The sequence below is a fragment of the Cucurbita moschata genome, unplaced genomic scaffold, assembly GCF_002738365.1.
Source record: "Cucurbita moschata cultivar Rifu unplaced genomic scaffold, Cmos_1.0 Cmo_Scf00050, whole genome shotgun sequence".
Classification (NCBI taxonomy): Eukaryota; Viridiplantae; Streptophyta; class Magnoliopsida; order Cucurbitales; family Cucurbitaceae; genus Cucurbita; species Cucurbita moschata.
The window spans coordinates 1105604-1130442 of NW_019268566.1; the positions used below are offsets into that span (position 1 = coordinate 1105604).

The 24839-nt window shown below is 37.0% G+C and overlaps 4 protein-coding genes across 7 annotated transcripts; 2 read left to right on the top strand and 2 right to left on the bottom strand.

Annotated features, from left to right (window-relative positions):
- Positions 1–149: 149 nt before the first annotated feature.
- LOC111435811 (putative E3 ubiquitin-protein ligase UBR7) lies at positions 150–9688 on the top strand. Of its 2 annotated transcripts, XM_023073373.1 has the most exons (8): positions 150–345; positions 474–629; positions 1034–1192; positions 1908–2168; positions 2341–2835; positions 2912–3003; positions 3304–3309; positions 9677–9688. In XM_023073373.1, the coding sequence occupies exons 2-6, from the start codon at positions 549–551 to the stop codon at positions 2999–3001; spliced, it is 1086 nt and encodes a 361-aa protein (XP_022929141.1). In that variant the 5' UTR covers positions 150–345; positions 474–548; the 3' UTR covers positions 3002–3003; positions 3304–3309; positions 9677–9688. The 2 variants fall into 2 exon arrangements, with proteins under 2 accessions (XP_022929141.1, XP_022929140.1); XM_023073372.1 differs by lacking the exons at positions 3304–3309; positions 9677–9688 and having other exon boundaries at positions 2912–3269.
- LOC111435812 (short-chain dehydrogenase TIC 32, chloroplastic-like) lies at positions 3887–6526 on the bottom strand. Of its 3 annotated transcripts, XR_002709124.1 has the most exons (9): positions 6293–6524; positions 5993–6224; positions 5840–5919; positions 5612–5768; positions 5052–5136; positions 4681–4768; positions 4572–4618; positions 4137–4395; positions 3887–4078 (listed from the first exon to the last, which is right to left on the bottom strand). XR_002709124.1 is itself a non-coding variant. In XM_023073376.1 (8 exons), exons 1-8 carry the CDS (start codon positions 6414–6416, stop codon positions 4195–4197), a joined length of 1011 nt encoding a protein of 336 aa, XP_022929144.1. In that variant the 5' UTR covers positions 6417–6526; the 3' UTR covers positions 3887–4194. The 3 variants fall into 3 exon arrangements, 2 of the variants coding, with proteins under 2 accessions (XP_022929144.1, XP_022929143.1); XM_023073376.1 differs by having other exon boundaries at positions 3887–4395; positions 5052–5133; positions 6293–6526; XM_023073375.1 differs by having other exon boundaries at positions 3887–4395.
- Positions 9689–12636: 2948 nt separating the features above from the next.
- LOC111435809 (long chain acyl-CoA synthetase 4-like) lies at positions 12637–20507 on the top strand. The gene is made up of 19 exons (XM_023073370.1): positions 12637–12882; positions 13804–13870; positions 13951–14046; positions 14122–14178; positions 14268–14316; positions 15555–15631; positions 15722–15761; positions 15836–15930; positions 16437–16604; positions 16696–16806; positions 16886–16973; positions 17194–17260; positions 18362–18437; positions 18536–18653; positions 18728–18973; positions 19494–19633; positions 19959–20141; positions 20222–20341; positions 20456–20507. The coding sequence occupies exons 1-19, from the start codon at positions 12734–12736 to the stop codon at positions 20501–20503; spliced, it is 1995 nt and encodes a 664-aa protein (XP_022929138.1). The 5' UTR covers positions 12637–12733; the 3' UTR covers positions 20504–20507.
- A 669-nt stretch (positions 20508–21176) lies between these two features.
- Positions 21177–24714, bottom strand: LOC111435808 (endoglucanase 6-like). Its single transcript, XM_023073369.1, has 7 exons — positions 24343–24714; positions 24028–24240; positions 23734–23934; positions 23324–23413; positions 22701–22865; positions 22337–22621; positions 21177–22216 (listed from the first exon to the last, which is right to left on the bottom strand). The coding sequence occupies exons 1-7, from the start codon at positions 24535–24537 to the stop codon at positions 21521–21523; spliced, it is 1845 nt and encodes a 614-aa protein (XP_022929137.1). The 5' UTR covers positions 24538–24714; the 3' UTR covers positions 21177–21520.
- Positions 24715–24839: the final 125 nt, after the last annotated feature.

Below are 24839 nucleotides of genomic sequence, written 5' to 3' on the forward strand. Positions count from 1 at the left end.
AATGTCTTAGATTATTGAGATTTAAAAGAAAATGAAATTGTTATTAAAATATGGAAATAAATGATATATTCATTCTCTATTTGGTTTGTTAGTTGAGTTACTTCCTCTAAATTCCAAAACCCAAAGACTTGGAAGTGGAGGGAACCATCAGCGAACTATATATTTGATTTCAGCGAAGAAAGAGCCCACTTTTGCTAATTGTGGCGGGAGAATGCCGTAAGAGTCCCTGCTCATCCAAACCCAATTCCATTTTTTATCTATCGACGAGGGGAAAATCCTTTCTCAATCGACGCTACTTGTATGATCGCCTTCAGGTTCTGGAGCGGTCTCTCAACTCCAAATGAGGTAATTTTTTTCTCTTCAAGTTTGGTGGGATCTCGCCCTTTCGTTCTAGGGCATCTCCCTACGCTGTTTTCTTTTCGAATTTTCGTTATGGGGTTTTGAGTGTAATTAATGTTTTGTTTGGTCTTCAGGTTTGGATCCTGAGAACTAGTTTCGATTATCAATAGTGGAGTGTTATTGAAAATTCCTACATCGTTTGATTTGAAATGGCGGAAGTTTTCGACGACGAAACCGAACAAACAATTTCTATTCAGGAGTATCTGAAGGAAGTTGAGGAACAGGAGCTGGTAACTCTGGCTCTTCTCCTCTTTCAATTCGATGTCTGAGTATTGGTTGGTTTTCCAAAAATTTAGCGACATAATGGCTTGGAGACGAACTGGGTTTTCTATAATTAGGGTTCATGGCCGCAAAACTTATCAAAATTCTTAAAATCGATTGGAGCGTCCAATTCATTGTAAGTCGATCTCCTGTCGCGACGTTTTGTGTGTGTTCGTAGTGTTAGTAGAGGATATAGTTACATACTTAGAATTCAGATCACCTGTACTGTTCTGAAGTTTCCAATTAGCGAAGTCATTTGGGCTTTCTACAGAGAATATGATACAACTCTAATGTCTCCTCTTCTTGTTTCTGTATCTTCATTTTGGGTGCACGGTATCTGATTATTATTATTATTATCATTTTATTGATCAAGGAAGCGGATTTAGTTTTGGGAGGCGACGAAGGAAAGGAATGTACTTACAGCAAGGGTTATATGAAGAGACAAGCCATTTTCTCATGTCTAACTTGTACCCCTGATGGAAATGCTGGAGTTTGCACAGCCTGTAGCTTGTCATGCCATGATGGACATGAGGTATACATGTTCTTAGAAGGAACTCTGTTTAGATATGCAGGGGTTTAGATACCATGGCTCAGATTGCTTTTAAGCAGTATGATCCATATGATATAAAAGATGTACTTTTTTACCATATTTAACTGATCCCTTTTTCGACACCGAGTATTTGTTGAAGATCCAGCTTGTTGTATGTGGTTGTGTAACAGCCCAAGCCCACCGCTAGCAGATATTATCCTATTTGGGCTTCTCCTTAAAGTTTTTAAAACGTGTATACTAGGGAGAGGTTTCCACACCCTTATAAGGAATGCTTTGTTACCCTCTCCAACCAATGTGGGACCTCACAATCGACCCTCTTGGGGGTCAGCGTCCTAGTGTCTAGCTCTGGTACCATTTGTAACAGCCCAAGCACACCGCTAGCATATATTATCCTTTTTTAGCTCTCTTTTGGGCTCCTTTCAAGGTTTTTAAAACGCATCTACTAGGGAGAGGTTTTCACACTCTTATAAGGAATGCTTCGTTCCCCTCTCCAACGACGTGGGACCTCACAGGTTTTGCTTATGAAAAAACATTTAGGGTATTTGTCATGTTGTAAATTTAGGTTATCAATTTAAGAACATGTTTACTTGTCGATTGTCAATAATTATTTCGATGATGTTAAACTCTCCAAGTATTTGGCTTCTTAACGCCCCCGCCTCCGCCCCATCTTATTGTGATCATTGTTCTCTTGGGCCAGATTGTGGAATTATGGACCAAAAGAAACTTCAGGTGCGACTGTGGAAATTCAAAATTTGGAGATTTCATCTGCAAGCTGTTCTCAAACAAAGACGTAGAAAATGCCAACAACTCATATAATCATAATTTTAAAGGATCGTACTGCATATGCAATCGCCCTTATCCCGATCCAGATGTTGAAGAGCAGGTGGAGATGATTCAGTGCTGTATGTGTGAGGATTGGTTCCATGAGGAACATCTTGGTCTCAGTTCCATAGATGAGGTGTGTTAACACAAAAGCCTTCCATGGGTTTTTCAATTATTTTGTCTCGTTTCTCCATTTTTGTTGTTTTACAATGTTTTGTTGCTTATCATTAAAAGATTTCGTGATCCAGTCTCGAGATTTGGTGAACCTTGAAATAACATCGACTTCATTGTACTTGTTCATTCTGCAGATTCCAAGAGACGAAGAAGGGGAGCCCCTATACGAGGACTTTATATGCTCGGTGTGTTCGGCAATTTGTTCTTTCCTGATTCAATATCCTTCGTCTATTTGGGCTGTGGGAAGGCACTCTGCTGGAAAGGACAGCTTGCTTAGTGAACTTCCTGAGAATAATAACACTCAAACTGATAGTTGTGTGCTTGAAACCTCTTCATCTGCTTCCATAATTGCTGAAAACAAGCCAATGTTTCTTTCAAAGAACTGGAGGGGTGCATTGTGCAGATGTGAAAAATGCATCAATAATTACAAGCTGAAGAACATTAGTTTCTTGGTAGATGAAGAGGACTCCATTGCTGAGTATGAGAAAATAGCAAAGCAGAAGAGGGAAGAGAAGTTACAGGAACAAGAGGGTGCTGAGTTAAAGTTGTTTAATAACCTGGGCCATGTGGAGAAGATTGAGATTCTAAATGGCATTGCAGATATGAAGGATGAGATTCGTACATTCATGGTATTCACTCATTATATGTGTTTGCTTTGCTTGTGTTCGTATTTTCCTTGGTTATATGTTCTGTTCTACGTTGCAGGAATCGTTCGACTCGTCGAAGCCAATTACGTCTGCAGATATCCACCAGGTATTTGAGAATCTAGCTAAAAAGAGACGTCGTACTGAATGAAACATAGTTTACTGTTTCTTTGAAAATTCCGTTTCGTAAGACTGTTAACTATGAAACATCATTTACTTTGACCTCTAGATTATGCTTTCAGAAATGACTTGTTTTCAAAACCTTGTTGGCTACCGGAGGTGTCGAACTTTTTTTGTGACATGCTATGTTTTCTCCCCGTTGCTAGTAGGTTGATGGGTGAACCATCACCATGGTTTTAGCTGTAAATTTAACTTAGGTTCGGACTTGTTTCTAATATATGCTAGACCTATTTCTGACGTAATGCTGTCCGTTCTCTGTACATATGGCCTCGTTTTCTTGTAGATATTTCTCTTTGTCTTAGATCGATAGATCGATCTTCTCCACCGATAGATTGTTTATGTATTGTTGCATCTCAATTCAAATTTGGTCTTTAGTTAGTCAAGAAGGAAAATATTTTGTTCTTCTAAGTTGATCCGTGCTAACCCTAAAACAATGAACAAAGAGAAACTTTTTTCATCAGGTTAACCCAACTAATTCAAAAATAGGATTCAAGACGATGCTGATAGTTACTAATTCAAAAAAAATCAAAAAAAGTTAATAATTACTAGTCTTAATACCATTAAATTCTTTGGTCAGGATAATTTATTTTCAAAATTTAAGAACGTAAACCTAACTTTTTACAAAATTAATTAAGTTAATTATAAAATTAGTTCGATGATATTATCATATTTAGTATTTTATATTTGAAGGACACCAGCATAATTTAAATCTCTGTCTTTATATTTAAAACTAAAGGCACCTTCTTTTTTTTTTTGGTTGCTTTAAATGTGGCCCTTGAATCATAGTATGATCATGATTAGATGATCTCACACACAGCCAAATCCTCCAATACTTGATGGGTCCAATGATTAAATATAAGTATAAAGAGAGCACTTAACTTGGCTTATTATATGTCACAACCAACATTAAATTAAAACCTAAAAAAAACTATATATTATACACAAAATAAAGCTAAAAACTATATATTATATTTGTAAACCTAAATATATTCATTCCCTCCACTACCTTCCTACCTTCCTCCTGCTTTTTGTCTACCTACCATCTACCATTATATTTTATATTTTATATTTCATTTCTAGACTAAGATTCTCTCTCCTAACCAAACAATATATATTTATATTTATTTTTTGAGGTATTTAATTTTTTTTTTTTAATAAACTAAATTAGTCCAAGGCATTGTTTGGATTAAAAACGAGTTTTGAGTTTGTGTTGACCATGATCTCCGACGCGGACCAGAGACGGGCGGCTTCTGTCAGACTAGCGGCGAGTTTCGACGGCGAGGCTTCGTTGCAGTCGGCAAAGTATTTTCCGGTGACGTTGCTCAGTCTTGGGTTTGCTGCCACATAGCATGTGGTTGCCGCCGCCTGTGGAAGACGAAAAACATCAGAACTATTAAGAATCACAACTCTCCACAATGGTATGATATTATCCCTTTTATGTATAAGCTCTCGTGACTTTATTTTGAACTTCTCCAAAAGATCTCATGCCAATAAAGACTTATAATTTTAATCAAAATTATTAAGAGGTTTAAGTTAATTACCTGAGGAATTGTCTTCAACAATTTAGAAGTTATAAAGAACACCAAATCTGCAAATTAAATCAATTAATTTTAATAAATAATAAAAGGAAAAATTAAATAAAATTCATACCTGTAATGAAACCTTCACGATCTCTAGTGAGTCGAGTTCTAACGATTCCCGGATGAACGCAATTCACAGTAATATTAGCTCCCGTTTTCTAAATTAAAATAATAAAATAATAATAATTAACCAAATTCATGCAAGAATTCTTAAATTACAATTTTTAATTTTGTATAATAAATTTTAAACTAAAACTTTTTTTTTTTTTTAAGGATTACTTTTTCATTAAGAAAATTAATAAGAAAAGAATCAATAATAATGATTAATGCAAATAAAAAAAGAAAATATATGAGTCAAAGGTGAGTAGGAAAAGACGAATTAAACCCTATAATAAAGAAGGAAGAGTGGGGTATTTAAGTAATATTATAAATGTAAAGAACCTTCAATCTGCGAGCAAGTTCGTGGGTGTGCAGAACGTTCGCAAGCTTAGAGAGCGCATACGCACGTGTCGCATCGTAATTCCTGCTGGAAATTCACCCACAGTAACTGTTTTAAAATTACCATCTTTTTTTACCCAAAAAAATAAAAATATTCTATTAAATTAAATACCATTTTTATTCATTTTTAATAAATTTTAAAACAGAAAATTTTTATATTAACTACTTTGTTATATATAAATTTGAATTTAATATCCTAATTTTTTTTTTTATTTTGTGTCCATAAATTTGTGAATTCATAAATTTTATTTTTTATTTTTAAAGTCAATAAACGTAGAAAAATTAAAAAAGAAAACCCTTTTTATACTAAATTATTATTATTATGTTAAAAAAAAATTAAAAATTATATTATATTAAATTTGAAATAAATTTCATATTAATTAATTTATAATATATAAACTTAAATTTTATGTCTTAAAATTTGAAAATTTTAATTGTGTGCATGATAAATTTGTAAATTAATAAACAAATTAAAAGAAAACCCTTTTCTATATTAAATTTACCATTTATTTCGGCTTATCTGGCCGAGATATTTGATAATGTCGCCGGAGAACCAGCCGTGAATGCTCGACGACACGTTCACAATCCGCCCCTGAATCCCCGTCGCCTTCGTCGTCTCCACCATCGTATTCACCAACAATTTCGTCAATAAAAAATGACCTGAAAACACTTCACAACATTAATACGCCATTTCTAATTATAATTTTTTTAATTTTAATTTTTTTAATTACCCAAATAATTAGTGGCGAAGGTCATCTCGATCCCGTCCTCCGAAATCGCGTGCTCGTGAGAGAATTTCCCGGCGTTGTTTCTGAAAATTTTTCAAAATTAAAATCCCAATTGACAGAGGAAAACAGAAATTAATGGATTCTTCAGAGATTTACACGAGGAGATTCAGCGGAAGATTCAGCGATTCAAATTGGGCAACGAAGGTTCTAACAGAGGCCAGAGAGCTTAAATCCAGAGCCATGGCGATGATTTCCGAGCCAGAGCATTCAGCTTCGATCCGCGCCTTGGCTTCCTCGGCCGCCTTCAGGTTCCGCGACGGGAGGATTAACCGAGCCCCGCGTTTCGCAAGAACCCGCGCCGTTTCCGCGCCAATACCCGACGTCGCGCCTGAAAGAAGAAGAGATTAAGTAGAGTTTAACGATGAGAGTAAGAGAGGAGGTTGGAGTTGAGTTTACCGGTGATTATGGCGGTGATGGAAGGGAGGTGGAGGGCGGAGGCGGTGACGTGTTCGGCGGAGGATTTGGAGCCGAAGCCGGAGGGGCCGGGGGAGCCGGCGAGGTACTTGATAGAATGGAGCATATTGGGGGGTAAAAGTGTCAGAAATTGCAGGCCACGCCGCTCTTCATCTGTCAATTTCAGAACGAAGGGGCTTTCGAACCAGAGTTTATAACGGGGGAGGAGAGAGAAAGGGTGGATATAACATATTTGTCATTTCAGAAGAGAGAGAAAATTGTAATATTAAAATTTAAATTTTTTAAAATTTATCTTTAAATATTATATTATATTTTTATTTATAAAATATTATTATATTATTTATTTTTTTTTTAATAAAAATTATATTAAAAATAGAGAATGAATTTTTTTTTTTTTTTGTAAATATTTACTAAAATTACCAATATTTTAAAAAATGGTTCATAAAATTGGAATTTTATAATAAAAAAGTAATTAAAATTTTATAAATTATACTAAAGTAAGCTAAATTCAAGAACTTTATGAACAGCAGAATCAACTTCGGTATTTGAAAATAGAAATATATTTATTTGGAAAACACAACACTAAAATTGATTTTTGTATATAAAAAGTAAAATAATAATTATTTTTTTAATTTTTTAAAATTGGGATTTATAGCTTTTAATTAAATGAGGAATTATGAAAGGTGACAGATGGCCACTTCCTTTCTGGCTTTTTTTTTTTTAATTTTTTAATATTGGAAATCTGAAGAGCTTTTTTGGGCATATCTAGCTAGAAACGACGACGTTCCAAGTCAAATTGACCTGATAAAGGCTGTTAATTAAGTGCTTTATTTATTTATTTATTTATGGTCACTTTATAAATGAATCCCAGCTTGATTGACCATTAAAGAAAAAGCAAGCAAGGGACATTATAAATAATTTCCATTCTAAACCATAGATTTCAAGATGTGCGTCCACTTTCGATAAAAGATAAAAGGATTTGTTTCGTAAAAGTAGATGTTTTAGATTTAATCTCATGTGAGTAACGTGGATATTAAAAACAACCCGTTTAATCATATCTTATTCATCAGCTTGTACAGTGTACATGGGTTGAGTTCCAAAAAACATTTGGACCAATCTAAAATTTGGAGTTGGTGACGTGAGCAACTACAATAGAGTTAACAACCTAACCCTCTATTTTTAGGTTGAGTTAAATTGTCCAGTAGTCCATGTTATATATTATATTAATAACTAAAATTTCATAAAACTAAAAATATCAGGTATTCACAGGTTACCGTGCATTGCTAAGGTAATAATCTATTTTTCTAAATTTTATAAATATTATTAAATAACATTTAAACCAAGTTTATAGTTTAGCATGACACCTAAGTACAAATAGGTACAAAAGAATTCAATATATTTTAAGAATAGTTTGATCTAAAATTTAAAAAATAAAATAAAATAAAGGGAATAATGAATTAATTATTGAGAATTATGAGAGGTTGATTGGTGAACGAGGAGTCGGCGATTAATTTAAAGGGTGTAAAAAGTCGTAGAGTGACAAGTCTGGAGGCGAGTGCACGTGAGGGTTTGTTTGGAATGGATCGGCTGGAAGGGTCAAATCCACGCCCTCGATTCCGTAAAACTACATACCGAGAGAAGGAAACTGCCAGCTGGCTAATCATTAATCGTCAAAAAAGGCATCTTTTAAATTTTAGTTATATTCAATATTTCCCGTTCCAATAAAAATTTAAAAAACAAAAAATAAATTTCTTACGTGGCAAATCCATCAAGTCATATTACAAATTTTTAAAATAATAAAATGTAATAACTAATAGATATATATTCTAAATTACCAACCAGGTCTCCATCAATCATTTATAAAAATAAAAATGTTTTTTTTTTACTTTAAAATCTATATATATTTTATTTCATACTAAAAAAATAAATAAATATTTTTTTATTTATTAAACTATTTAAATCCTAAGATCTTATTGTTTCGTCGGTTAAATCTACTTGTATTCATTATTGTTCTATGATTGAAAAATATTGATATCGATGGGTCGGGTTAAGTTTGATATCATATATATGGGACCTTATTAGATTCTAAAAAATAAAATTAAAGTCTATTTTTTATATTATGATTTTGAACTCGTATTTATATTTATATGGACCTCGTATGATAATATTATGTATTTTCAAATCTTTAAAATTTACTTATATTTGGGAAAATTACTTACATTTAAAACTTATTTTTGGTGAAAGTTTTATTATTATATGATATTATTGAAATAAAATAATTCTAAAAAAATATAAAGAAGAGCTAAGGATGAATTATTAATTGCAACATGTCACATGTCGCATGTCACATGGGCATGCGTGTGTCACAATCCTAGTAGCCTTCGTTCTTTATTTCACTTTATTAGGGCTTCCTTGCTAAAATCCAAAATTGTCAAGGTGTTCTTTGCAAATACATAATTCTTAAAATAATTAAAAAAAAACTATTTTCCGACTCGAATTTGTTCCAATAAAATATTGACTATATTCCTCGATCCCAGTCTTGTCTTTTGAAGAGCGTTGTTTTGTTCATATGACGCTTTGTAGGGTACATAGATGACTTGAGTTAAGTTTGGACTACCTTGAAATATTCAGTTGGTTGGGTAGTGACTCGAACCACTCAAATAGAACTCTCTATTTTTTTGGTTGGATTGTCTGGATATTATTATTTTTAATTATTAATTTTTTTTTTTTTGGAATTGGGTGGAGGGGTAGGGTCTCTTTTTTTCAAAAAAAAAAAAAAAAAAAAAAAAAATATATATATATATATATATATATATATATATTTAATATAATTATTTTTTTATGGTAAACTAAAAGTTGGAATTAAAAAAAGAAAAAAATTCAGCTTTTTGGAGCACTTCCCTCGCAAACCCGTGCCCTAACGAGGGGACCCTATTCTCCACTGGGCTATGATATAATTACCTGCTGTTTTCGTCACGTATTCGTACAACCTTATCCATCTGTATGCCACGTGTCGGGTTCTTTTCCTTTTTTTCGTTCGCGAAGTTCAGTTATGAACATAACGTTACATTTCAGTTTTTTTATTATTTAATTTCAATTGAAATATAATTAGTTTAATTTTAGATTATAAAAAAAGAGTTAGTACCTCGTGTCACTAGTTAACTCCTCCTCATCGACAATCAACTATATCTCTCGTTAGTGTTTGATCAAATAATAACGCTAGGGTTTTTAAGGAATTAAAAGCTATGATTATAATTTACTTTGTTTAAACTTCGAGCATATAGTTGAGTCTTTACAAACTCTACAAATTTACAGGAGTTCGAAAGGACGATCGTCAATAAACTTTACCCGTATTTTAGAATACAGAGGAGCATCAAATTCAAACTGACTCAAAAAATTTGACTTCGAGTCTACTAACCATCAACACATAGTCTTTGTCTAGTGTACTGAAACTGCTCGATATTAACATTATTTCCTATAAATTTGTTTGAATATGAAATGATTAGCGACCTATGAACTTTGTAATGAAGAAATTATATATATGATTACGAGAGTTGAATAATTAACCAATGATGTGCCTAAAGTAAAGCATAGTCTATAAATTAAGACTAATTAATTAACCACGCCTTAATTTATTAAAAGTATATTAATTTAGTAATGGATTGTGATTTGTCTCTAAGATACCATCATTAATCCCTCATTATTTGGGTGATTAATTAACCAAATATCTTTGACTAATCTTAATCTAATCTAGGGAGGAGAGTGATTAGTAAGATACCTATAAATAATTTTAAAAAAATTATAAAATAATAGTTTTTCCATATATGATTTAATATTTCATGATACTTAGAAGGTCGGTGTGATGATTATTGTATCATAAGCTCTATTTTAATTTTTTTTTTTTAATGTTTTAAAAAATTATTTTAATCGTGTCATTTTTTTAGGCTATTTAACCCAAAAAAAAAAAAAAAAACATTATGTAGCTGTAACGTCTCGTATCTATGATTTGAACCAAGTTTTGAAATTTGAATTCGACACTCGATAGTCCCGACATTCCTTTGCTTCGTGAAAATTATCATCACGAACCAACGTGGATTCTTTTAGCATGTTTTGTCCTCATCCATACGACAAAAGACCCACACCCAAGTTTCATAGCTTTGGGTCTACTATTCCGATCATGATTTTTCTACTCCAGAGGGAAAAGTCCTTCTCTTTTTGGGTGGGAACAGTTGAGAACAAAATGGCGAACGGGTGGGAATCTGCGGAACAGTTCATGCCAAATCCTATTAATGCGCTTCTCTCCTGAATCTTGGCTTTGCTTCCCTAAAGGCAAAGAAATTAATTAGATTTTGCTTCTGAAAAAAATTTCGAGAAGGTCACTCATCGTAGAATTACACCAAGTTAAGTAAGCTTAACTATAAAATTTCTATGACGGAGTCGTTGAAAAACAAGATGCAGTTTCCTTTTTAATTGCTGAATCGTAAGAACCCCAACTTGAAACATGTTTAGCTTAGAGTAATCCTATGTTTGGTATCCTTAAAATCATGCGGAAATAACCTATGTTGGTTTGTGGGGCTAGTCTTCAAATCGAGAAGTAGTTAAGACAAGTACGTAATCTAGCCATGTTACAGGGAAGTATCTTAACCGCTAAGTTTCAACACTTTTTTTCCGAGTTCTCAACATTAAACATATATTAATCTGAAAAGTATAGGTTATATAATATAAATGCATAACATGATTTTGTATTACATATATAAACCTTGAATAATTGGCACAAGTCTTTGAAGGGTCCCTCACCCTTTTGCTCTAAATTATTGAATTACAATCCCATGAATCTTATTTATGATTTAATTAATTAATATTCTCTTTTAATTATTTGATTCGTAAATAATAATTTGATTGCAATGGAAGATGTGAATACAAACAAAATAAATTATAATTTGGAGGATTCTTTTTTATTTAATTAAATGATGATTCTCCCTTTGTTTATGGAAATTGTCCCACTTGAGTTTCATTTGCATCACCATTGGAATCTTCTAATTTATATATATTTTTTATAATATTTAATTCGTTATTAAAGTATTGTCAAATACAAAATTAAAAACTCGAGCTTATAGACAGCTAGACATGTTTTTTCTTGAGTTTAACAACATATGAATGTATCAGAAGAGTTCTAACTACATTTAGTATAGATTTATTCTCATTACAAACGTTTGAGGTATAACGCTCCATACCGAGATTTGAGACTCGAATTTGAAACCTGATGACTTTAGTATTCCTCTGCATCTCATGCGACATGACTACGTTACTTGCTTGTCTCGAAATACTTGTAAGAATGACATTATTCTCACATACCAACACGAGTCACGTGTTTCCTAAAATTAAGATATTGCCATTGGGTTAGCCCACTGAGCCCAAAGAAGCATGGGCTAAACCCAAGATTAAGCCCATGTTAGTTTTGGACAGAGACCATTAATAATTAAAAATATTTTTTAACTTTTAAAAGTTTTTAAAAAACAACCTTAAATTTTCAAAAAATTTATTAATATTATTAAATATTGTTAAAAACTTCAAAAAAAAAATAATTAATAAGGGTAAAAATTGAAGATAAACTATGAGGCGTGGACGTGAATGTACCGTCCATAATATTAATAGTAAAAATATATATATATATATATTTAATAAAAGTTAAGGTTGTTAATGCTACTTTTCAAAAATTTTCGTATTTTTTAAACATAATACTAACGGTAAATATATTTTTTAACCTTTTTTAAAAGTTGAAGGGTATTAATAAATTTTTTTAAAAAATTTAAAGACAATTTCAATAGTATTTTTTTTTTTTAAGGAAAGTATACGATCAAGAGGTAATTATATTTTTTAAGACTATTTTTAGTTTAAAAATATTATTGATTTTTAAATAAATTACAGGATAATTTTATTTATTTAGTTTTTATTTTTTAATTACGGTGATTAGAAAATATGAGTTGACTTGTTAAGAGTGTTGAATAAGTTAATAACGACAATTAAGATAATGTTCACAACCAAATAAAAAACATAAACAAAGTAATTATAGAAAAGTCGTCGTTTTTAAAAAAAATATTGATCTTGCGGTACCAACCGTACAATGTCAAACAAATCGTACGGTCAAGAAAGGTTCCCGTTTTCACGAAGCAATAAAAAAAATAAAAAAAAAACATAAATTTTTGCAATTATTTGTCATTTTCAAAAGTCAAAATCCTTCCTTCATGGCCAGCCTTGCCTGTGAGAGTCAAAGTAAACGGACTTATCTTCAAGCTTGTGCATTGAATATTTTTGAGTCAAATAATGGTGGCTTCTTGCTCAAGTTGTCTCAACATTTGAAATCTTCCCTAATAAAGTTCTCAGATTTTGGGAATTTGTTGAAGTTTCAGAAGAGGAAGAAAAATGCAGAGGAAGTATCTATTTCAGGTGGAGGAGGGCAAGGAAGCCGCCGCCGGACGGCCGTCGGTCGGGCCGGTTTACCGGAGTGTTTTTGCTAAAGATGGGTTTCCTCCATCGGTTGAAGGCTTGGAAACCTGCTGGGATATATTTAGGTATGTATTTTTTCTGGTTTGTTAGTCGTTTTTGATGGATGAGAAACCCCAAGAGGAAAATTCTTAAGTTTAGAGAGTTTTTAGAATGTGAATTCTGTTTTCTTTGTGCTTTGTTGGATCTCACATCGGTTGGAGAAGGGAACGAAGCATTACTTATAAGCGTGTATAAACCTCTCTCTGTTAGACGTGTTTTAAAATCTTAAGGGAAAGGTCATAAGGGAAAGTCTAAAAAAGATAATATCGGCTAGCAGTGGACTTGGGTTATTTCAAACGGTATCAAAGCTAGATATCGAGCGGTGTGTCAACGAGGATGCTGAATCTCCAATAGGGTGGATTGTGAGATCTCACATCGGTTGGAGAGGGGAATGAAACATTCCTTATAAGTGTGTGGAAACTTCTTTCTAATAGACTCGTTTTAAAACCTTGAGGGAAGCCCAGAAGGGAAAGCCTAGAAAGGGCAATATTGGTGGACTTGGGCTGTTACAAATGTTGTCAAAGTCAGACTGACTTGTGGCTGTGTGCCAGCGAGGACTTTAGGCCCCAAGGGGGGTGGATTGTGAGATCCCATGTCCGTTGGAGAGGGGAACCCCGCATTCCTTATAAGGGTGTGGAAACCTCTCCCTAGTAGACCCCAAGGGGGGTGGATTGTGATGTCGAGTCCCCAAGTGGGGTGGATTGTGAGATCCCACACCGGTTGAAGATGGGAACAAAGCATTCCTTATAATGGTGTGGAAACCTCTCCCTAGCAAACGCGTTTTAAAAACCTTGAGGGGAAGCTTGAAAAGGAATTTGTAACTTGTTTCAAGAAAGGTTTGAGGAGCTATAGTATGTTGTAACCAAATATAGGCTCGACTTTTCAACTCCGAACTATACAAATCGACCTTGTAAATCAAACACTTGTGACCATAATGCTTGATGCAGAATGTCCGTGGAGAAAAATCCCGGAAATCGGATGCTCGGGCGTCGGAAAATAGTCGAAGGAAATCCAGTAAGTTACTGATAAATAAGTTGCTTTGGCATTGAACTGAAGAGGGGTAAAACTTTATGGTGGATTATGTGCATCTGCAGGCTAAAGCTGGTGAATATGAGTGGCTAACTTACCAGCAAGTCTATGAATTGGTGTTGAAAATTGGAAACGCAATGCGCAGCCTGGGTTATGGACCAGTAAGTTCTTGAAGATTTTTGTGTTTGTAGAATGCTCTGAGAGTAAATTTGTGACATGTTTTACTGAGTTTGTAGGGTGAAAAATGTGGAATTTACGGTGCCAATTGTCCTGAGTGGATCATTAGCATGGAGGTATGATTAATGCATTATATCCTTCCTTAGTTCATTCTTAGTTGTATAAATTAATGTAAGATTCTATTTGGTGTCTTTTTTGCTTGCAGGCTTGCAATGCTCATGGGCTTTATTGTGTTCCTTTATATGATACTTTAGGTATATGTCATTTTATATTGAAAACACACCTTTTAGTCCTTGATGGTTAGGTGCAAGTTTTGGTACGAATTTGTGTTCTTGTTAAACAATTCGTAGAAAAGTAATAAGGATTAAGTCAATATTTGTGAGATCCCATATCGATTGGAGAGGGGAACGATGCATTCCTCATAAGGGTGTGGAAAGCTCTCCCTTGTGGACGCGTTTTCAAATCTTAAGGGGAAGCTCGGAAGGGAAAGCCCAAAGAGGACAATATTTGTTAGCAGTGGACTTGGGTTGTTATAAATGGTATCAGAGCCAGACACCGGGTGGTGTGCCAATGAGGATGCTGGGCCTCCAAGGGGGTGGATTGTGAAATCCTACATTGGTTGGAGAGGGGAACGAAGCATTCCTTATAAGGGTGTGGAAACCTCTCTCTAGTGGACACGTTTTAAAACCTTGAGGGAAAGCCCAAAGAAAACTATATTTGCTAACGGTGGACTTGAGTTGTTATAAATGGTATCAGAGTCAAACATCGGGTGGTGTGCTAGCAAGGACGCTGGCCCCTAAGGGTGGTGGATTATGAGATTCCACATCGGTTAGAGAGGAGAATGAAGCATTCCTTATAAGGGTGTGGACACATTTTAAAACCTTGAGGGGAAGCCCAAAAAGGAAAACCCAAAGAGGACAATATCTGCTAGCGGTGGACTTGGATTGTTACAAATGGTATCAGAGTCAGACATTGGGTGGTGTGCTAGCGAGGACACTGGCCCCTAAGGGGGGTGGATTGTGAGATCCCACATCGGTTGGAGAGGGGAACAAAGCATTCCTTACAAGAGTGTAGAAACCTCTCCCCAGTGGACGCATTTTAAAACCTTGAGGGGAAGCTTGGAAGGAAAAGCTCAAAGAGGACAATATCAGTTAGTAGAGGACTTGGACTATTACAAATGGTATCAGAGCCAAACATCAGGCGGTGTGCTCAACGAGGACACTGGGCCCCAGAGGGGGTGGATGGTGAGATCCCACATCAGTTGGAGAGAGGTATGAAGCATTCTTTATAACGGTGTGGAAACCTCTCCCAAAGAGGACAATATCTGCTAGCGGTGGACTCGGACTATTACAATATTTATACAATATTTGGGGACTAAAATAAAACGTTCAAAAGTTTATAAGTAAGAAAACGGATCAAAAAACAATCGACGACCCTTCTTAGCCATGTCTCTCAAGTTTTTCGGGTTTGAACGTATTGTAACATGTTTCAGGTGCTGGTGCCATAGAATTCATAATATGCCATGCAGAGACTTCCATTGCTTTTGTAGAAGAGAAGAAGATCCCAGAGGTTCATAGCCATTTCTTTGCACCTAATTAAGAGCCATCTAGTTTCAAGTAAACTGTTTATGATATTAACATTTAACTATCTCTTATTCAGCTGTTGAAAACACTTCCCAACACAGCAAATGTTCTTAAAAGTAAGCCCTCACTCGTTGTTCATACACCAACAAAAATGGCCTATGTCTAACAAGATTTTAATTTTGGTATGCAGCACTTGTGAGCTTTGGGAAAGTTTCAAATAATCACAAGGAAGAAGTTAACAAGTTTGGTTTGGAAATATATTCTTGGGAAGAGTTTCTGCAAAAGGTAAGTTATATTGCTCAGTTTTTGGCAGTCTATGGACTAGTAAGGACTCGACTCGTGTCTCTTGTGTTTGGATTGTGATTAAAAAATAATAGTGTAACAGCTCAAGCCCACTGCTAGTCGATATTGTCCTCTTTGGACTTTCCCTTTCGGACTTCCCTTCAAGGTTTTTAAAATGCGTCTACTAGGGAGAGGTTTTCGTACCCTTATAAAGAATGCTTCGTTCTTCTCCCCAACTGATGTGAGATCTCACAATCCACCCCCCTTTAGGGTCCAGCGTCCTCGCTGGCACTCGTTTCCCTCTCCAATCAATATCGTTCCCCTCTCTAATCGATGTGGGATCTCACAAATAGTTTATTTACATCGGTGTTTGATTTGTGAGTATAATTTGTTTGTTTTGAAGGACAATTTAGATCATTTAAGACTACTTTTACTGTCATCTATGAACAAAAGTGAATATCATACCTTTTTCTTCACTGAGAATGATGTTTTTTTACCACTGGAAACAGGGAGATAGCCAACAATATGATCCTCCAGTGAAAGGGAAAGGTGATATTTGCACTATCATGTATACCAGTGGAACAACTGGTGATCCCAAAGGAGTGCTATTATCCAATAAAGCCATTATAGCTCTTATAGCTGGTGTCAAACATTTGCTTGCAACTGTTAAGGAAGAGGTGATCTCTGTTCTTCCCATTCCCTAACATAACTCAATTTTCAAGCTTGTTGATTCACGAGATGCATATATGTTCGTTGTTCTTGTTATAGGTTCAAGAAAACGATGTTTACATATCATATCTTCCACTCGCGCATATCTTCGACCGGGTGATCGAGGAGGTGTTCATTTTGAATGGTGCCTCCATTGGATTCTGGCGTGGGGTGAGAAATCATATCTTGATCTTTCCCTTTATAAGGCAAAGAAATTGAAGGACTCATATCATGTTCATGAGTTTTGTAGGATGTCAAATTGTTAGTTGAAGACATTGGAGAGTTGAAACCAACTATTTTCTGTGCAGTTCCTCGTGTTCTTGAAAGAATTTATGGTGGTGAGCATATGATCTGTTGCTTTTGGGTTTGATACTCATTTATCATGCTAGATGTGTTGAATGCAAACCGTTTTAATGTCGTTTCGTCCTCGTTCGATATTAATAGTCTTTGTTCTTAGCTTCGAGCTAAAAGTTGAGCCAATGTGTAAGAAGTATTAGTGTAAATCGAGTTTTTGCTTATTAGATGGTGGATAATGTCGAGTTTAACGGAATTGTTTAGGTTTGAACCAGAAGATATCGTCGGGTGGCCTCTTGAAAAGATCGTTGTTTAACTTTGCATACTCCTAGTAAGTACATTTTCCCTCGTCATTCATTTTTCTGGTGTTTTGCTAGTAGATATTGTACTCTTTGAGCTTTCTCTTTCGAGTTTTCCCTCAAGGTTTTAAAACACGTCCACAGGGAGAGGTTTCCATACCTTTTTAAGGAATGTTTTGTTCCCCTCTCCAATTGATGTGGGATCTCACAATCCACCCCCTTGGGGCCCTAGCGTCGGGCTCAGATACCATTTGTAACGGTCCAAGGCTACTGCTAGTAGATATTGTCTTCTTTCGACTTTCCCTTTCGGGTTTCCTCTCAATGTTTTAAAACGCGTCCACTAGGGAGAGGTTTTCATACCCTTTTAAGAAATGCTTTGTTCCCTTCTCCAACCGATGTAGTATCTCACAATCCACCCCCTTGGGGTCCCAGCGTCCTCGCTGGCATACTGCCCGGTGTCTGGCTCTGATACCATTTGTAACAACCCAAGGCTATTGCTAGTAGATATTGTCCTCGTCGGACTTTCCCTTTCGGGCTTCCCCTCAAAGTTTTAAAACGCGTCCACTTGGGAGAGGTTCCCATACTCTTTTAAGGAATGTTTCGTTCCCCTCTCCAGCCAATGTGGGTTCTCACAGTCCACCCCCTTGTGGTCCCAGCGTCCTCACTGACACACCGCCCAATGTCCTACTCTAATACCATTTGTAACGACCCAATGCTACTGCTAGTAGATATTGTCCTGTTTGTGCTTTCCCTTTCGGGCTTCCCTTCAAGGTTTTAAAACACGTTCACTAGGGAGAGGTTCTCATACTCTTTTAAGAAATGCTTCATTCCTCTCTCCAACCGATGTGGGATCTCACAATCCACCCCCCTTGGGGTCCCAGCGTCCTCGCTAGCACACCGCCCAGTGTCCAGCTCTGATACCATTTGTAACGGCCCAAGGCTACTGCTAGTAGATATTTTCCTCTTTGAGCTCTCCTTTTTGGGCTTTCCCTCAAGGTTTTAAAACACGTCCATTAGGGAGAGATTTCCATACCCTTATAAGAACTGATTCGTTCCCCTTTCCAACCGACGTGGGATCTCACATTTGAATTCTTCCATGTTCTATCTATATCTTTATCTGTGTACTTTTGCAGCAAATATAACCAAATGCAGAAGGGGAAAAAACATGAACAGGCAGCCACACTCTTTGATAAACTGGTCTTTGACAAGGTAAAAGGGCAAAAGACAAGCCATGAGGCTTCACTTCAATCAAAATCATCTAAAAAAAATTTAAGAACTCATTCATGTTCTTGCAAGGATATGTTTAGGTGAAGAAGGGATTAGGAGGAAAAGTTCGAATCATTTTATCTGGAGCAGCCCCGCTCGCAGCTCATATCGAAACGTTCTTTCGAGTTGTATCGTGTGCTCATGTTCTACAAGGATATGGTATGTCATCCTTTCACTTCCATTGTCACTAAACAAAGCAAGCAGAGCCCAAATATCATACATTTCTATTGCAGGTTTGACAGAAACTTGTGGTGGAACTTTTGTTACACTACCAAATGAATTGCGAATGTTGGGAACAGTAGGTCCTCCAGTGCCTAATGTTGATATCTGTCTCGAATCAGTACCCGAAATGGGGTACGATTCGCTCGCTAGCACGCCTCGAGGTGAAGTATGTATCAAGGGAGATACATTGTTTGCAGGATACTATAAACGCGAAGATCTTACCACAGAAGTCTTGGTTGATGGATGGTTTCATACAGGTACTACCTAGTTTTAATGTCGATATTGCTCATGAAAGGTTTGTGTGAGATCCCACGTCGGTTTGAGAGGGGAACGAAATATTCTTTATAAAAGTGTGGAAACCTCTCCCTAGCAGACAGCGTTTTAAAAACCCTGAGGGGAAACCCAAAGAGGACAATATGCTAGCGGTGGGTTTGGGTTGTTACAAATGGTATCAGGGTCAGACACCGGACGGTGTGCCAGTGAAGACGCTGAGCCTCGAAAGGGAGTGGATTGTAAGATCCCACATCGATTAGAGAGAGAAACGAGTGCCAGCGAGGACTATGGGTCCTGAAGGAGGGTGGATTATGAGATCCCACATCGGTTGAAGAGGGGAACAAAACATTCTTTATAAGGGTGTGGAAACCTCTCCCGAGCAGACGCGTTTTAAAAATCTTGAGGGAAAACCCAAGAGATAAAGCCCAAAGAGAACAATATTTGCTAATGGTAGGCTTGGGCTGTTATAGTTTAATTCTTACCTTCTTTTTTGAATCATATTAGGGGATGTTGGTGAATGGCAACCAGATGGAAGCTTGAAAATCATTGACCGTAAGAAGAACATCTTCAAACTTTCCCAAGGTGAATATGTTGCAGTCGAAAATCTAGAGCTGATCTATGGCCTTGTTTCCGACATCGAAATGGTATGTATTCTATATCCTAAAGGAAAACTAGTCGTGGGCGTCCAAAGACGTCGTCATAACTTTAGCATCAAAACTATTAGATCTCACATTGATTAGAGAGGAACGAGTGCCCCAACAAGGACGCTGGGCCCTGAAAGGGGTGGATTGTGAGATTCACATCAGTTGGAGAGGAGAACGAAACATTCCTTATAAGGGTGTGGAAACCTCATCCTAGCAGGCCCGTTTTAAAAACTTTGAAGAAAAACCCAAAAATGACGATGTCTATTAGCGGTGGACTTAGACTGTTCTTAGTGAGACCGATGATGTTTGATCGTGATTGTTGCAGATATGGATATATGGAAATAGCTTTGAGGCCTTCCTTGTTGCTGTTGTTAACCCACAAAGGCAAGCACTTGAACATTGGGCAGAAGAAAATGGCATAAAAGGGGACTTCAATGCTCTTTGTGAAGATAAAAGGGCCAAAGACTATATACTTGGACAACTCTCAAAGATTGCCAAAGAAAAAAAGGTCAATTTTTTCTCTCTTTTCTCATGGTGATGAACTTGTTGAAAGTAGCTTGAATTGAAGCCGTGGTGGTCGTTTTGCAGCTAAAAGGTTACGAAGTTATCAAAGCGGTTCATCTCGATCCCCTTCCGTTCGATATAGAGCGTGACCTTCTTACTCCATCGTTTAAGAAGAAGAGACCACAAATGCTCAAATACTATCAGGTTCTTCTCGATTACCTTCATAGTATTACTTTACACTAAAGAGATGATAATGATACTTTGAAACGAAATTAAAACGGAATGCATAAACTAATGATCGAACTTTTTTGTTGACAGAAAGAGATCGATGAGATGTATAAGGGCGGAAACAAGCCAGTTGCCTAAGGAAGATGAAGATTGAAGAAGGCAAGGATGTAAAGATTCATATTTATATGGAAGTTCAGCTCTTCCCACTTTCTTTTTTTTTTTGGTTTGCTTGGATGTAAAGATTCATACTTACTTTTGTTATAATTAATTTGAAAATGGGAAAATTCATATCTCATTGTAGATCGTATGATATTGTCCACTATCGTATGATATTGTCCACTTTGAGCATGAGCTCGCTTTGGTCGGAGAGAGTATTCCTTGATTATAAATCCATAACCATTCTCTAAATTAGCCGACGTGGGACTTGCATCCAACACTAAGAAACTAAGTCGAGATTGTAATTCTTCTTGTGTGGGTCTAAACTTATAACGGCCTAGTTCTACTGCTTTGGGCTTTACCTTTCAGGCTTCTCCTCAAGGCTTTAAAAGTCGTCTGCTAGGCGGGAAGGTTTCCACACCCTTACAAAGGGTAGTTTGTTCTCCTCCCCATTCAATGTGAGACATCACAATCCACCCCCTTCGGAGCCAGCGTCCTCACTGGCACTCTTTCTTTCCTCCAATTCGGGGAACAACGAGAAGACTGACCCATCGTCTGGTGTCTGGGTCTGATACCATTTGTAACGGCCTAGATCCACCACGAGCAGATATTGTCCTTTTCGAGTGAGTGAGAGAGAGAGAGAGAGCTAGCAAACTTAAGTTATAACATGGGAGATAAAATTATGTTGCAGAGATTACAACATGAAAACACAAAATGAAAAAAGAAAAACAGAGAAATCTGTCAATCCAATTACAGAGAAACTAAAATATACCCTTTAAAACAAGAATGAGTGAGCTTCTTCCTTCCCTTTCTCAGCCATTGCCCTTTAAAACAAGAAACTCACTGAGTCAACCAGAGGAAAGAAAGAGGATGAGCACAGCACCCTTTTCTCTTCAAAAAACTAAAGAGAAAAACAAATCCTTCGTCTCTTCACTCCTTTCTTCCTCCATTCCTCATTTCTGCACAGTTTTCATATCATAAACCTCTTCATTTCTTCTGTTAACCCAAGTTATAGCCTAAAACAGAGACGCTCGCTGCTGAAGCAGAGTGAATATACACAAACTCCACACTTTTCTGAGGACCCAACGAGCCCACCCATTTGGGGAGAGTGTAAGAATTCCCAGATTTCGTCAGCCCCCATAAGGGCCCATAAAGCTTAGAGATCGAAAGCCTCAGATTCCTCACTGTTTTTGACGATTTGTTTGTGAGAACAGAGGAATATCTGTAGTAAACTCTCCCTTTGGCCTTCCATGAACTGGTAATCCTCTGTAGAATCACAACAGGGCTCGAGGAAGAAGAAGGTTTTTGGGGAATTGGGTTTGATTTGGGAGGTGGCGGAAGGGCTACTGGGAGGAGCTGGTTGTAGCCGGAGTGCCCGCCGTGGAATCTGGCTAAGATGCCCAAAAGAGGGGCGTTGTTGTAAGTGGCTGGCTCTGTTTGTTCGTAGTTGTCTCTTTCATCGGCGAAGTTGTCGTAGGCGTCGGGGCCGCCTACGAGTGCTCCGATGAGGACGTTTGGGTCGCTGGATTTCTTGCTGAACCAAGTGGCGTAGCCTTCACGGCAGCCGACGAATTTGGAGTCGAATTTGTAGGCAATGATGGAGGATCCACGGTGGTGGACACGGCGGGGGAAATTGTTGCCGTATCCCACCATGTAACTTGTGGCTCTTGGATTGTCGCCAAGAATGTAATCCACCTGCTCAATTTCAAACATTCAAGAATCTTCAAAATCTAATCCCAAATTGCTTCGTAACATAAACCCTAAACCCTAAATTTCATTACCACATTGGTTATAAGGGAAATCGAAAAAACGCACCTGAGATTTAGCGAAGGCTAGTAACTCAGATGGCTGGACAAATCCGGCAGGGCACTTCAAGGAACCGGCAGAGGAGGTCAAGTAATCGGAGTAGACCGTGGCGACGAAGGAGGCGGTGGTAACAAACTGCATATTGTTCCATCTCTGCCGGAAAATGAGGCCGCCAGGGGTAACCTGAACGTTGCGGTTCCCTTTTCTCAGGCAGGAACAGAGGAAGGCTTCAGCCTTGTCCTGGTAGCGCCGGAAAACTGGAGCGTAGGCGCCGGCCTTGCCCTGCATGAGGAACTGCGAGAGGAAGGAGTTCAATCAGAGAGACTGGAAATCTGGGGAACAGATTATGGATTTAGAGAAATGAGGAATTTACTTTGGCGACTAGGGTTTGGACGCCGGCGTATTTGACGTCCCAGCTGAATTCCGTCATGCTCCAGCCGGTGCCGCCCATGGAGTCGCCGTTGTCGGCGAGGTATTTCAGGTAGTATTGGTTGTTGCTTGCTTGGTATAGCCATGCCGCCGCCCATAGCAACTCGTCCTATTAAAGTTCGTTCAACAAACATGAAATAGCTAAATTAATAATAATATTTAAAAGTTCAATAATACTTTAAATTTAAAAAAAAAAATAAAAAAAAATGTTTGTTAATTTAAAAAAATAATAATAATAATACTATTAGAAATATTTTCAAACTTTTTAAAATAGGCTTCAACATTTTTTAAGGTTAAAATTGTATTCATCCTTAATATCATGTTTTAAAAAATATTTATATATAAAATTTTAAAATAATGTTAATATTTAAAAAAAATTAAAGATATTTTTAAAAAAAATTAAAATATTAATGAAAATTTAAAAGTTAAATAGTATTTTAAAATAAAATATTGATAGCATTATTAAAAAAATAAAATTTAAAAATATTTTTATTAATTTAATGGGCATCTCTTTTTGGGCCGAAGCCCAAGCCCAATAAAAGGAAGAGAGAAGGAGTAATCACATACATTGTATCCACTGACAGATGGGTAGTACTTCCGAGCTCCTGTAATACTACTGTCGTATTTGCCCCTGTATTTGTCCGCAAAATCGAACAGCTGAAAATACCGGGGAAGCAGTTAATGTGTTAGCTAACGGTCAGATTTTATTTTAATACAAGGGTATAACTGTAAGTTAAATTAATTTCGAGGGCATTAAGGTAATGTAGACACTGCCACCGACACCGTACTTCCATGACTACGTGAACTTCCGCATCTTTATTGGATCATGCAAAATGGACGGTTATGATCACGGAATTACAAAATCTTAAAGTACGTGTACGGTTTCAAACCGTGATCCCAAATATGCGCCAAAATTTCCAAAAAATATATATATTATTTCTAATTCAGTTTTCATAATTTTAAATAAACATACAAACCTGATAGGCGTGGGTGAGGAGCTTGTTAGCATAAGCGGGGTTGGAGCGGCGGAAGACGAGAGAAGCAGCAGCCATGGCGGCGGCAGTTTCTCCGGCGAGATCCGATCCGGGATTACTCGGGTCAAGCCGGTAACCCCGGCGGTCAGTAGTCATATCCTCCGGCCGCTGCCAGCAGTAGTGGTCAGTGTTCCCGTCTCCCACCTTACAAAAAAAACCCACAAACATCAATACCACATTCACATTTCAAATTCAAAAACAAATTTAAGTAAAAAACAGAAGAAAAAAAGATCGAACCTCGCCGTATAGAACATTGGGTTCGGTGTGAGCCTTAATGAAGTAATCAGTTCCCCATTTTACAGCATCCATGGCATGGCCAAGCTCGCCACTGGCAACCAATTGGGCTCTGTATTCCAAAATGCTCCAGCTCATCATCGTGACAGTGAAAGCCATGGGCAGTCCAAATTTGACATTGTCGCCGGCGTCGTAGTATCCTCCGACCAAATCCACCTGCAGAAACTCACAAAATGTGACTCTGTTTTTACTCTGTTTTTAAGCGAAATAAAAAGTAGACAAAAAAAACAGAGGATGGGATTTGGATTAGGAACTAACCCCACTGGCTTTGCCATCTTGGAGGCCGGAATGGGAACGCCAACTGACTCGCTGGTTGCGCGGCAAGATGCCGGATCTCTGAGCTTCGAAGAAAAGAAGGCTCTTGGTCAGAGCAGAGCCGTAGTCATGGGCGGCGGCGGAGAAGGGGATGAAACAGAGGAGAAGCAGAGAAGCCATGGAAGTCAGGTTCGCCATTTTAGAGATCTCCGGGGAATGGGTAATGGGAAATGGGGTTTGTTTCTGAGTTGTTATAATAATCTCAGAGAAATGCCGCCATTGATGAGCTTTGAAAGCTCTGTGGTAGTGAAGAGGAGGGATTTGGAGAAGAAGGGAGGTGGGGGAGTATATAATGGAGTGGAGAGTGAGGGAGAGAATCATAAATGCGATTGAATTAGAATAATGTTTGAAAATCAGAGGCTTTTCTTTTTTAGCTTTTTTATGTTCATATGAACGTAAACCCTTGTGAAAGGAACAACGTCATGTGGGTGTCTCTTGCC

Bases quoted from the DNA above. Each gene is read 5' to 3' on its own strand.
- LOC111435811 (XM_023073373.1), top strand. From the start codon at position 549: ATGGCGGAAGTTTTCGACGACGAAACCGAACAAACAATTTCTATTCAG. The intron at 1,193-1,907 runs GTATACATGTTC...CTCTTGGGCCAG, and splicing joins CATGCCATGATGGACATGAG to ATTGTGGAATTATGGACCAA. The intron at 2,169-2,340 runs GTGTGTTAACAC...TTCATTCTGCAG, and splicing joins GTCTCAGTTCCATAGATGAG to ATTCCAAGAGACGAAGAAGG.
- LOC111435812 (XM_023073375.1), bottom strand. From the start codon at position 6,416: ATGCTCCATTCTATCAAGTACCTCGCCGGCTCCCCCGGCCCCTCCGGC. The intron at 5,137-5,611 runs GTAAATTTAATA...GTGAATTTCCAG, and splicing joins CAGATAAGCCGAAATAAATG to CAGGAATTACGATGCGACAC. The intron at 4,396-4,571 runs GTAATTAACTTA...CGTCTTCCACAG, and splicing joins TGTTGAAGACAATTCCTCAG to GCGGCGGCAACCACATGCTA.
- LOC111435809 (XM_023073370.1), top strand. From the start codon at position 12,734: ATGCAGAGGAAGTATCTATTTCAGGTGGAGGAGGGCAAGGAAGCCGCC. The intron at 18,654-18,727 runs GTATGTCATCCT...TTTCTATTGCAG, and splicing joins TCATGTTCTACAAGGATATG to GTTTGACAGAAACTTGTGGT. The intron at 18,974-19,493 runs GTACTACCTAGT...GAATCATATTAG, and splicing joins TGATGGATGGTTTCATACAG to GGGATGTTGGTGAATGGCAA.
- LOC111435808 (XM_023073369.1), bottom strand. From the start codon at position 24,537: ATGGCGAACCTGACTTCCATGGCTTCTCTGCTTCTCCTCTGTTTCATC. The intron at 24,241-24,342 runs GTTAGTTCCTAA...GAGTTTCTGCAG, and splicing joins AAGATGGCAAAGCCAGTGGG to GTGGATTTGGTCGGAGGATA. The intron at 23,414-23,733 runs GTTTGTATGTTT...CGGTATTTTCAG, and splicing joins TCCTCACCCACGCCTATCAG to CTGTTCGATTTTGCGGACAA.